Raw genomic sequence first — 12,850 nt, 5'->3', positions numbered from 1 at the left:
ATACTTTATAGGGTCGGAAAATTATATTATAGAAATTACAAACGAAATAACAAACTTATATGTATATACCCTTCTCACGAAGTGAAGGGTGTAAAAATATAGGCTTTAACATGCTGCAAACCATAACATAACCTGTCTTGTAGCACATAATCAAATCAAGCTCCGCTTTAACTCTGACATATTTTTGGCAAATACATATAAAATAACGCTTCTAGCACGTACACTGACATCAGCCTAAAGAAAACACATTTGCACAAAAAAATTTACGCTTTTCTAAAAAAAACTGTATATGAGGACTTATTTATGAACAATACTCTTTCATTAAGAAGATAATATTCTATAGAAGTCTGTAAAATATTATTTTCTTTATTGGAAGCTGTTTAAAACGATACTACCTAAATATTACACTTTTTTAAAGAAAATCGCATCGAATATTTTGTTCATATATTACGGACAAGTTATACATTTATAGAAATATTTTTACGTTTAAGGGTTAAATCAATTTCATTATAAACACAGAACTCTTCCAGCAAAGAATAACATTTATTACTACAAATGTAGCACTAAGTGTTTTTTTTTAACTTCTGCGGAAGTGATGTTTAATGACTTCCGAAGAAGCTTAAATAATACTATTCTTTTGCAATACTATATAAATTTTTTTATTCTTACATTTTTAACCACTATAGTGCGGAGGCTATTATGTGTTTGTGCTAATGTTTGTAACTACCAAAAATATTGAGTCGATTTATCTATATCCGTCTGTCCGTCTGTCTGTTTGTCCGTCTGTCTCTCTGTCTGTCTGCCTGTCTCTGTGTATGTATGTCCATGTAAACCTTGTGCACACGCTACAGGTCGAAATTTTCAAGATATTTTGATGAAATTTGGAACATACTCTTCTTTTGGTCTAAGGACGAATGCTATTGAAAATGGTTGAAATCGAAAGGCCCCGAATAGGGCCTTTGGGCTCACAATTAAGAAAAATTTTCTATTAAGTCAACAAAGGAAGATAGAACTAAGTTTTATAAAACTTTAAATGACACTACTGATTTTTGTAATGATCGGGCCTTACTTGGCCTTAGCCCCAATAGAAAATGACTTAAAGGTCAAAATTCACTTATAAACACTAATAACACGATAAAATCCTGAATAAATAACTTTGAAGTAGACCTAAATTCCTCTATCAACATTTACAAGGTTAGGACCCTACACTCCTATGAGGCGAATGTAGAAAATACCTATTTTTGTCAACAATAAGTAAGAATATTCCGGAATTAAGTTAAAAAACAAATCAAATGTTTAATTTGTTTAAAAATAATCAACATTTTTAACATACTGTCTGGTGTAGGGTATCATATATCCGACTATACATGCATTTAAAATTAAAATTATTTAAGTGAAATTAGTTATATTATATTAAATTACAATTTCACTTCCAAATAACTTACAAGAAATTAACATAAAAATTACTTCAGAAGTAGTAAATTTGGAATTAAATAAAAATAACAAGCCTATGTTAAAATCATCACTTCTGCAGGTCTTTTTCAGAACTTCCATGAAGTTAATTCTATTTCTTTTTCGCTTCCTTGGAAAAACGTTGTTCAAACATTTTAACAAAAAAATAGTTTTCTCCGAATCCTCAAATTTCAAAATACAGGTATCGCTAATATGTGAAATTCATCGATCTGATTTCTTGACTATTTTATTTTCTACTTTATTGTTCATAGGTCATATGGAGATTTTCTTAAAATTTGCTTAACAAAACTGCTAAAATTTTGAAACTGGAGTTTTCAAACTGCCGTTTGAATACAAGTCAATGCAGAGATATTTAGCGTAATTTTTTTTTAGAAAATTTCGATTATTTCTATAATTTTTTTTAATTTCACTTCTTATGTAAATGCTCTTAAAAATAACATTAAAACCGCTAAAATTTATTTATCTAGTAGCTAAGTTTATGATTTTCCTTTGAGATTGAAATTTTTATCAAAGTATTCTTCCCTTAAGACATGATTAAACTTTTGAAAGATTTTCACTTTTCAACAAAACAAATATACACCAACACACAAACAAATACATATGTATAAGAAATTTAAGCAAATATAGTGAGAAATTCTGTGAGATACACAAACTGCACTGCATGTTTTACATTTATTAAAAATTTATCAATTAATTAACAGTCCTTTTAATGACAACCTTTTAAGTAGTTTTAGGTCTTTTTCATTTTTCTAAAAGATGAGAATGAAACAAAGCACAAAGAAATATTAGAAATTTACGCACTCATACAAACGCAGCGGAAACAGAAACGTATGGAAATAACGGTAACAAAGTTGAAAAGAAAACAAAAACAAACAAAGAAACAGAGATACATTATATGTTAAGCAGGACAGATAGAGAGAGAGAGAGAGAGTGAGAGCGAGTGAGTGAGTACGAGAAATACGCAAAATAACTAAAAAGAACTTGTGCAAGGATGTCACTCCTTGTTGCTGTTGTTGCTGCTTTCTGTTGTGATTAGTTTATTTTTTCTAGTCTTGACTATTGTTTTTGTTGCAGTTGTAAAGTTGTTGGCTTCTTTTTTGTTCTTTTGCAACACAACGTAAAAGCGACTTTTACTTTTGCCAACTTGAGAGTCTTCTGCATATATTTATTATGCGTTACATTTGTATTTGTGCATTTTTATTGTTGTTTTTGTGTGTCTGTGCTTCTTTTATTTGTCTCTTTCTCTTTTGTGCAAAATTCTCTTTGTTTTGATTTGTTTTGTTGTTGCGTTTCTTTGACTTGTCAGTTACAATATGGGTTTGGGTGCATGTTTAAGTTTTTTTTTTTTTTGTTTAAGCACGACTGCACTTTTATAAAAGTGTATGTATACATATGTACGTGTGTATATGTGTTTTAGTTTTTGTAAATGTATATGTTATATCTAATAAAGAAATAAATATTTTATTTCATTTTATATGCATTTTTTCATTATTTAATTTTCTCTACCATCTTTTTGGTATTTTTTTTTAAATTTTTTCTTTATTTTTTATTTTAAATAATTTCTATTGAAGTTTAAAACTTTTATTTCTTTTTCTGTTCGAACAAACTATAAAGCTGTATGTTTTATTGGCTTCTTTTTAAAGTTTTTCACAATTATTTTATTTTGTCAAAATTTAAAATTTCCTCGTTATAATAAATATTGCGTTTGTTCTTTTTTTTTTGGTTTTTTTATTCTCCCGTCTTTGGGTTGTTATTCCTATAAATTTACTTTTAAGACTGAAAATGTATCCTGTCTACACACACTTGTTCGCTTCGTTTTATTCGGCTTAAGAGCTTTTTATGTTTTTTTTTCTTGCCCAACCTTCTCCTTGCCTCTTTGGTATTCTTGTTGTTCATTTAAAAAAGCTTTTTCATTGACTACAGTATAGGCAATTGTTGTTGTTGTTGCCGTTATATTCCTTTTTTGTTATTGCTTTCAGTTTCTATTTCTATTTGTTTTTGTTTTGGTTGTTTCTTTCTTCCACAGAAAGGGTTGTTTATTCATTTTCAAGAGCCATATATTTAACTCTAACTAAAGCTCTCATTTTTAAATATTTTCCTTTTGTGTGGGAAATATTATGAGAAAATAAGGGTAAAGGGTGTTTTAGGTTTTTCTTTTAATAAATATTTGAGATTATTTAATTGAAAAGTCTGCTGATCTTTGTCTCAAAAGATTGCTGGGTAAGTTTTACAAATTTTATTAAAGAAAGTTGAAAGTTTTTTCCTTTAATTGTTATGTACATTTTTATTTCACATGTAAAATTAAGTGGGAAAGAATCATTTAAAGTCTCATAATAGAATTGACTACGTGACGTATACTTAATAACAAGTATACGTCACATGTCCAATACGAGCCATTACAAGGAAATTTGTATTTAAAATATATTTACAAATTTTACATAAATTTTACTAAAAAAAATCTGAAAATAAAAAGAAATTTTGAAATTTGTTATCAATAATCCCGCAATTCCCAAAAGTGTTTTGAAAAATTCCTTAATATGGGATTTTTTATATTAGTTTTGAGAAAAAATTTCGGAGGTTGTGTCAGATTTTTGCTTATATCTCTTTTAATTGTGGACGAATTTTGTTGATTTTAAGTAGAAAACATCAATTTGAACCATAAAGATGCCTGCGGTCTACACATGAACCGACAGACAAATTTTTTACATTTACTGATTGTAGTTTACTAAAAATTGTATGCCCAATTTAACCACTATATATGATTCATGGAACCGTTGTGAGTACTTTCTATGGGGCTAGTCGTGTTAATGGATTAATCGACTCATGTCCATTCGTCCGTGTGTCCGTCCGTCCGTCTGTTGAAAACACGATAACGTCCAAACGGGAACAGCTAGAGATTTTAAATTTTGTAGAGAAGTTTTAAGTTTGTATTGTCCACGATTTCGACTAGCCCCATAGAAGTTACTCACAACGGTTCCATGTATCATATATAGTGGTTAAATTGGGCATACAATTTTTAGTAAACTACAATCAGTAAATGTAAAAAATTTTTAAGTATAGGAACCCAAATCTATTTGTAAGTTTTATAAGGATCGGTCCATAATTGATATTACCCGTCATATAAGGTCCATAACTAAAAGAATCATCTAAAGCGGTGAAATTCGACATTAACATGTATTATTGAAACATTTTTTTTTTTTTGAAAATTTTGTAAGAATCGGCCTATTAATGATCCTACCCGCGATATAATGTCCCGTAAAAAAAGGATCGGTACATATGTAATTGACCCAATCTAAACCTCCTAATTCTAATAAGGTCCCCTTCAAAAAATTACATTAACACTCACTACTGCCTTAAAAGTACGAGTACAGCGATAACACTTGACGCAAATGCATCAGAGCGAAAATCTCTATCCTACATATATGGTCCTCTAAAAAAGACTTTTCTTTAGAAAAATATTTAAATTTTAAATTTTTTTATGATTTTTTTCTTGTTGGAAACTCTATTTTAATAATAATCTTGTTCTCTTTTTTAAAATAATATCTTTCTCTCTCCTGCCTGCCATTAGAAACAATTTGTTGAGAATGTTTTTGTCACACATGCTCCGTAATGTCTTTATCTATTTGGTATTTAACAAAGATACTCACACTTTTTCTACTCTCGCACACACATGTATATATTCAGGCACAAGTACTTTTACGTTGAAATAAATACAATGAAAAGAAAAACAGCTGTAATGCAACCGGAAACCAAATAGAAGTAGAACGAAACTTTTCCGTTTGAAAAGAAAAAATAAAAGAATAAATTATATGAAAAAATAAAATCAGCTGAGAAAAAGGAATATGTACATAATAAAAAGTAAACTAGTAGTAGTAAAAGGTTTCAAATAAAATGGTTTAATATTTTTTTCGTATATACATATACATATCTATATTCAAATACTATTTATTTTGTATGCATGTGTGACTTTGACAAATATTGAATACAAAAGAAGAGCTTTATGAACGATTATCTCTATATGTTATAAATATCAATGTATGTGTGTAGATATGTTTCCTATTATATTTAGATATATAATTCAGATAAAATAGTAAATAGTAATGCCGGTTTATGTATTGTATTCAATGTTTACACAAATATACATACATATGTGTGTTTGTTTTTATGTGGGGATTTAAGCAAATATGCAGATGTATATATTTACTTTTTTAATATGTATTAATCGTTTAAACGAGTATTACTCGTTATGCTTATGGAAAATAATCATTTTGTTTTAGATCTCATAACCTTTGTCCTTAAGCATTTTATTTTTATAACTTAAACTTGCCCCTATATAAGGACATTTTATGGATGATAAATCAAGATTTCTAAAAGCTATAGAATTTTTAAATTCGTCATAGTGTCACATCAACACCAATTCCCTATCTGACAAATATATATTTATGTTACACAAAATTTTTGAAAAATGTATATCATTCGTCTGAATGATATCAATTTGATTTAAATGATTTTTGGGAGATTGATCCGTCACGAAGTAGATTTTTGGAAATTTGAATGTTTAGGGGTCAAGAAGGGTAAGAACCGCTTTATCCTGTTACCTAATATCTCCGTAACTAGAGAAGATACAAACACAGTTTAAAGCTCTCCGTCGTTCACTTAATAAATAATCTGACAGGCACGGATGGCAAAATTGGTATGATGGTACTTTTTTTGATACTATTTGATGTGCAAAAGTACCGTGATACTCCCGAGTCTTATTTGGTACTTTCAGGGCTACAATCTCAATATCCGATTATCGCTTTAACTGAATACTCTCCCAGAGGTAAGGTTCACATCATATGGTTACCAGCCTACTCGGGAGTAGTCGGGAAGGGAGATCGTGTCAGTTAACCTGACAAACGCAAAACCATTCGACACAACAAAAGCTAAACTAAAATTATGGGTGAGAGAATCCCATAAGACCTCTTGAAATAATGAAACACTGGGTACAACCACGAAAATCCTATGGGGTGGCCCTGATGAGAGCAAGTCGAAAAATCTCCTCCAAATGAGCAAGAGAGGACAGTGAAACTTTCTTTGCCACTGCCAGGCATTCGTCGAAGTTAGATCCAAGTATCTTGGAAGTGATGTTATTCATTCCTTACTAACACTGATTGGAAGATTCTTAGGAATAACGTTCAGGAAACTGAGATTCTGAACACTGAAAAGTAATTCATAAAGTTCCTTTCTTTCATGATAAGGAGCGCACAACAGGCCCGATTGTGTGTGATTTAGTACACATCCTCTTATCAACCTAACCTTACCAGAAACAAAATCTCTGTTTCCATCCCTGCTGCTTACAGCTTTACTTGGGTCCTATTGGTCCCTTTGTATTGTCTATGAGAAAATATAGTAAGAGAGAGAAATATAGAAGAGAAGGTAGAAGATTAGAAAAAAGTGGATGAAGAAGACAAACGTAAAGGCAGAGATGAGCATTATCCTTTTTCAAAAACAAATATACATGCTTAATGTACACCCAAGAAACCATAAAACTGGTCTATGTCCAGAATAAACATTCTTTTATCAACTTCCCCTAAAGTATCAGCAATATTGTTGGCGGTTAAGTCTCCTTGACCAAAAATAAGGATAATTGTTAAATGTCTCGCCGATTAAATAGCGGTTTGACCATCACTATCGATTCTAATATCTCTGTTAGATAGCTGATAGTATCTAAGCCAATTTGATTCCTCTTTATCAGTTTGTAAGATAGTGCACTCATCATTATGTCTAAAGGAAATTTTGGTTCTAAATTCATCAATAAAGATGACTCTTTTCTTACTTATCCGAAAAAAGTATTACTTTTTGGATATTCTGACGTTTTAGGGGTAAAAACTTTACTATTTTTTTACTTTTTTCATAAAACCCTCAGTATTACTTCAATGGGGAGAAAAAAGTACCAAAAAGGGAAAAATGTGGGAAAAATGATGTTATTCAAACACATTGAGTTATTTTTAATAGAATTTAAGAAAGTGGCACAAAAATTGTTAATGGGTTTAGAACTAGGTAGTCCGACACAAAATTCTATTTTTTGATAGTTTTTTGTTTTCAGCAGGAACTTTTTGAGTTGCTTTTAAACTGATTTTAGAAACATAATGTGTAGTATATAAAACATGTAGTTATTAAAAAACTATAAAAATGAGAATTTTTGGTACTTTTTTTCGTTCTTTGATAAGTACTTTCTGAGTTTTCCATGTAACATGTAATGACCGAAGTAAATGAGAACCTAAAAATTAGACTTTTTAAAACATGCTATTAAGCATGCAGAGATCTGATTTAATAAGAATCTATAAAAGTTGACCTTTTGGTACTTTTTCGTTCATTAACTGGTACTTTTTAATTTTTTATAACATTGAAGCCAGAAACATGAAATTAACCAAATAGTGAGAGCCCAGAGTGTCTGAAAACCTGTAAAAGGGAATATTTTGTTTTTTTATTTGTTCCTTAACTGGTTCTTCTTTGAGTTTTCTATTGTATTGAATTTAGAAACATAAAACTATGCATCCAGGGTCTTGAGTGATTAAAAATAAAAAAATATATATTTTCTGGTGCTTTTTCGTTCTTTAACTGGTACTTTTTGAATTTTCTTTAATGGTCCTTTTTGGTTTTTCAATAACTATTTTTAAAATTTTCTGCTAATGAATGTATTTCATGCTTGCCATGAACATTTTTCATAAATGTAATGAAACAATCTTCATAATACACTATTGCAAGTTTACATACATTTTTTTTTCAAAATAATTTAAATAAAATTTCGTAAATGTTTTTGTAGTGGTTTTAAACAATATAATATTTTTATTTATTTTTTTTTTTAATTTTTCAACTTAAAAATATTTTTTATATATAAATGGTAATACGTTTGAGCATATAAATTTAAAATTTAATATATAAAATTAGATTTATTTGTTTGTTTGTAAATGTTTATCTGTTTATATATTTTTTAATTCTTTAAAGAATTTATTTGCTTAACAATAATAACTTAAAAGAAAAATTTTATAAAAATACGAAAAATTATAATACAAATTAATGAATACAGCATGCAATAGTAATTTGCAATTAAAAAAATCGTTAAATAATTTCTTTCAATAAAAAAATTCTTAAGAAATTACATAATTCGTTGGTTTGTTCGTTTGCTTTTTGTTGAGAAAAAAAAAACAAATTCAATAAATTTATGTAAAAATTAATCAATGATATGTTTAATATGTGTTTGGTTGTGTGCCGTGTTGCATAAAATGTTATTAAAAATATATATATAATAATAAAAAAAAAACAAAAATTTACATTTAAACTTATATATTTCATTTTAAAATATATTATTTTTATAACTACAGTCTTCAAATTTTTTATTGAAACTTTAAAAACTTTTTTTTAACTAGCATCTACTCATTTTTTGTTGATTTTTTTTTTAAGAAAAATTATTAATAATTAAAATATTTATTTAAAAATAATAATAAAACATATTTAAAATACTAAAAAAGATCATATTTTTCCCTTTTTAAAAACTATGCTGATTTTGTAAAACTTAAAAAAAGAAACTCTTTTAGAGGTAATTTTAAGTTTAACAACTTCTTTACAATTATTAATTTTTTTAAATAAAATTATACTCTTATAAAAGAGAGAGAGTGAGAGAGTTGTTATATAACAACTGCCTCTTACTCTATTAGGCTCTCACTTGATGTGGATCTTTACCACATACATAAACATACTTATATTAGCTCCCTCTCTCTCTGCCTCTCTAACAATTCATATAATTATGATCATCACCTCCTACTGCCGACTCCTGTTCTTCTCTTTTCTCTTCTTCCAATTTAACAGCTGTTGCCTCTAAATTATTGCCCACATTTTGATAAACTTCCGCTTGGGTCTCCACACTAGCTGCTTGTGCTTGAACCAAGGATGTCTGTTTGGGCTTAAAAGATGAACAATTTGGTGTAGCTTTTGTTAGCTTTCCATAGATGATATTGGATCTTTCATTCAATTTAATTGTCTGCAAAGTAACACCATTTTGATAATTGTGCTCTTGTTCCTGTTTAGCTTCCATAATGGTGTTCAAATAATTATTACTATTGGAGGAGGATAAATTCTGACTGTTATATACGGGTATGTTAGAGGGGAACATTTGATAGTGTTCCGAGCTGGTGGGACTAGTGGGAGTATTGAGTCTTGTACACGAAGACATGGGTGAGGGGAAAGTGATTTGATGTCGTTCATCGCCGGGTGTGGAATTGGGTGTAAAGATGGGTCTGGGTGGTGGAGGTACTAAATAATTGTCCATCAATGAACCGGGAGAACCTAAACGACAACCGAAACGTCTTTCCTCATGATCTGAATGAGTGCCGGAATCACCCAACGAAGTGCCGCTACAATTACTGCCCGTGCTTAAACGTCCCGAGGAGGATGATGAAGATACTGATTGTAAACTCAATGAGCTGATGGGTCTAGCTGATGACTTGAAACTTGAAGATGTGGTAATGGATGATTTGGTTTCATCTAGCACACTATCCGCACATGATTTTTCATGATGTAAATTTGAGGTGGACTTGTGTCGCGAGAATAATTTCTTGAACTTATCAAAAGGTGTATCTCTCTTTAGATGGGATCTAACCTGATCCTGTATACGTTCATATTCTCTTCTCATTTGATCAAGTTGTTCTTGCTTCTCACGGAAACTTTGTTGTACATCATTGCGATGTTTCCATTTCTCTACCAAAACCTCTACTTCTCGTATGGATAAGACATTATTTTTGAAATCATGCATTATCTCAGCCAATTCATCATCAACATTGGATCTCGCCGAGCTGGAAGCATCTGAGGCTGAACGTTTCAATGTACCATAGGTGGGCTGATGTGCCAAGCGTTGGGAGGAGCCCATGCGATTTAGACTCAGACGTGATTGATGTAAATGTTCTTCTTCTACAGGACGATTGGAGGGTTGGAACAAATAGTTGCCATCATCGGCATTGATGGGTGATAAAGGTTGTGCTGATTGCTGCTTGTGCAGTTCAGAGTGTGCTGGCGGCACCGGTACATTGGATGGCTGCATAACATAATCATTATTCGCTGCTGTGCTGGTGCAATTCTCCAATACCTGTGAGCATTCTTGACTGAATTTATCTGTTTGATAAATGGGTGCATCGGTGACATCTTTACTGGCCTTATTTTGTTCCTTAGAGGCATAGTAGGGTGGTTCACTAATTCTCAATTCATTGCTGGTTATTTCGCCGGTGGTTATGACCTTATTGCTATCGAAATTCTTGCAAACATCTGCCGAGGAACCCTGCAAATTCTCCTCTTCAGTCTCGACACTTATGTAGTTTAAATTGGAAACGGCCAAAGTTTCGCCTTTGTTTTTATTTTCCGGTGAATTCTCACGATCCGAACCACTAGACATTTCCATATATTCAGCCTGTGTTTGACCTTCCAACATTTGACGATTTTTGGGAGATTTAGGAGGTTTGGGTTGTTTTTGTTTGGGTGAAGTGGGGTGAGATTTGACTGCTTCTATGACAACCTTGTTGGCAGCTGATTTACCACTAACTGTGGTATTATGATTAATTTTCGATTCACCACTTATGCCCTTGAAATAATGATACATAGTAGTGAGTTCATGAAATTCCGAAAAACTCATAATGTTGCGCGCCAATTTATGATGACCCTCCATATCGGCCAATTCGCTGGGTGTCTTACCAGCACAATTGCGAATACCACAGGCAGTATCACCACCCGGACACTCCATCAATTGCATGCACAAACGATTAAGGCCCCATCTGGCGGCGAAATGCAATAAGGTGGGATATTCTTCGGGGCTGGATTCTCTAAGGCTTAAGAATTGATTTTGTTTCTGTTCATAGGGTCCATTGAGTAGATGGAAATTGGGTGGCATATTCTTTTGGAAACATTGCAATAGATGAACATCTAAATCTTCCTTTTCGGTAGGTCCAATACCCAAAGCATGACACATAAATTCGATGGGAGAATCTTCGGATCGTAAGAGTTGTTCCAATTCGCGTAAACGTGATTCACATTTAATGGGTCGGGCTCCGAGGGATTTCTGATTCTTTTCCAAACGTATTTCAACCATAGTGGAAATTTCCATGCAGGATTCTAGTGGGAAAAAAATGACAATAATGAATAGTTGTGGGTTAATTTAAACATTTACAAATTTTAAAAGGTTTAAAGTGGTTTCTATGCAATCTAAAAATTTGACATGAATTCGACCATTCTCTTACCTGGTATAGCAAACTGCACCGTATAGGGATTGCGACACTTGAAATTTCTAATCTCTATTAATTCTCCCGATTTTTCAACAACAATCTTTAGAACATCATCTTTTTCTAGGGGATCATTCAACATGGCCACCACTTTATTCTGGCCAATCTTAACTTTCTTGGGTAAAATGGTAAAACCATCCGAACATGAAGAGAAACTACGTGATATACCCGAACCAGAATCATGACAAACGGGACGTTGACACAAGGCACGACCCAATATATCTGTTGCTATACCCAAAATATTACTAATCTGAGCTTGATCATTATCGCGTATAACACAACGGCGCCATCTTAAGTAATTGGGAAGAGCTAGAATTATAATTTCAATTTAGAAAATAAAGTAATTTTGAAAGTATGTAAGCTTTAAGGAAAACTTACCAGTTTTATGAATTTCTTTAACCTTTTCCTCGGTAACATCAAGTAAAATACCCAAAACCTTTTCAACTCTCACAATACTCAATAGCTGAGACATCAGTAGAGAGTGTGATAAAGCCAAAAGAGCGGGACATAAAATGATAATTTGCAAGGCAGTGTTTTGATATTTATAAGCAATCTCATCACTAAAGGGACCGTCTTCGATTTTGATGTGCAAAAAGCTAAAAGTAAAAAAAGACAAATAAATTTATGAATGTTGCTGTTAATGATCTTAATGATCGTGACAGATCTTGACTGAACTGAAGACATGATCCTTTTGTTTTTTATCAAAAGTTAAACTTACTTGAAAGGTTTGCGTCCACGTTGTTTGGTTATTTTATCGAAATGATTTTTTAGAAAATTTGCCCTTAGAATTGCTCTTTCACTGTGTTTGGCTGTCACTATAAGAATATCATCCATGTTGTAAGAACCTGTAGAGCTGGTCATGCTGTTGCTCATGGTGCCACAGTTGTCTAAAAAATAAATTAGATATTTTAAAAATGTTTAAATTAAAGTCAATTTTTTATAGAATTTCTTTTTTGTTTAAAATTTTGTCATTAGGTAAATTTAGAAAAACACACAACAAAATACTCTTTCTATCTCACACTTGCATTGTGTGGTATTGGTATTATTTTAGTAGATAAATATTTTGATAA

General features: G+C 31.1%; 2 protein-coding genes across 14 annotated transcripts in view; both read right to left on the bottom strand.

The window, feature by feature from the left end:
* LOC111676495 (probable serine/threonine-protein kinase DDB_G0267686) overlaps positions 1-3,247 on the bottom strand; it is a 39,262-nt gene extending 36,015 nt beyond the window's left edge. For 2 of the 8 annotated variants that reach the window (XR_006940520.1, XM_046948475.1), the window contains exon 1: positions 2,364-2,972. The gene's annotated coding sequence lies outside the window, so the exon portion shown is untranslated. The other 6 variants (XM_046948480.1, XM_046948483.1, XM_046948476.1 and 3 more) reach the window with 5 other exon arrangements.
* A 5,765-nt stretch (positions 3,248-9,012) lies between these two features.
* Positions 9,013-12,850, bottom strand: part of LOC111676505 (phosphoinositide 3-kinase adapter protein 1) — a 91,067-nt gene continuing 87,229 nt past the window's right edge. For all 6 annotated transcript variants that reach the window (XM_046950355.1, XM_046950356.1, XM_046950354.1 and 3 more), the window contains 4 exons: positions 12,499-12,667; positions 12,159-12,376; positions 11,739-12,089; positions 9,013-11,613 (listed from right to left, as the gene is read on the bottom strand). In XM_046950355.1, coding sequence (XP_046806311.1) covers positions 9,245-11,613; positions 11,739-12,089; positions 12,159-12,376; positions 12,499-12,667 — 3,107 coding nt within the window. In that variant the 3' untranslated portion in view covers positions 9,013-9,244. The remainder of the gene's footprint in view (positions 11,614-11,738; positions 12,090-12,158; positions 12,377-12,498; positions 12,668-12,850) is intronic.

This window comes from Lucilia cuprina, chromosome 4, assembly GCF_022045245.1.
Source record: "Lucilia cuprina isolate Lc7/37 chromosome 4, ASM2204524v1, whole genome shotgun sequence".
Classification (NCBI taxonomy): domain Eukaryota; kingdom Metazoa; phylum Arthropoda; class Insecta; order Diptera; family Calliphoridae; genus Lucilia; species Lucilia cuprina.
The sequence above is the reverse complement of the archived record's forward strand: the minus strand, read 5'-3'. Positions and strand labels throughout refer to the sequence as shown.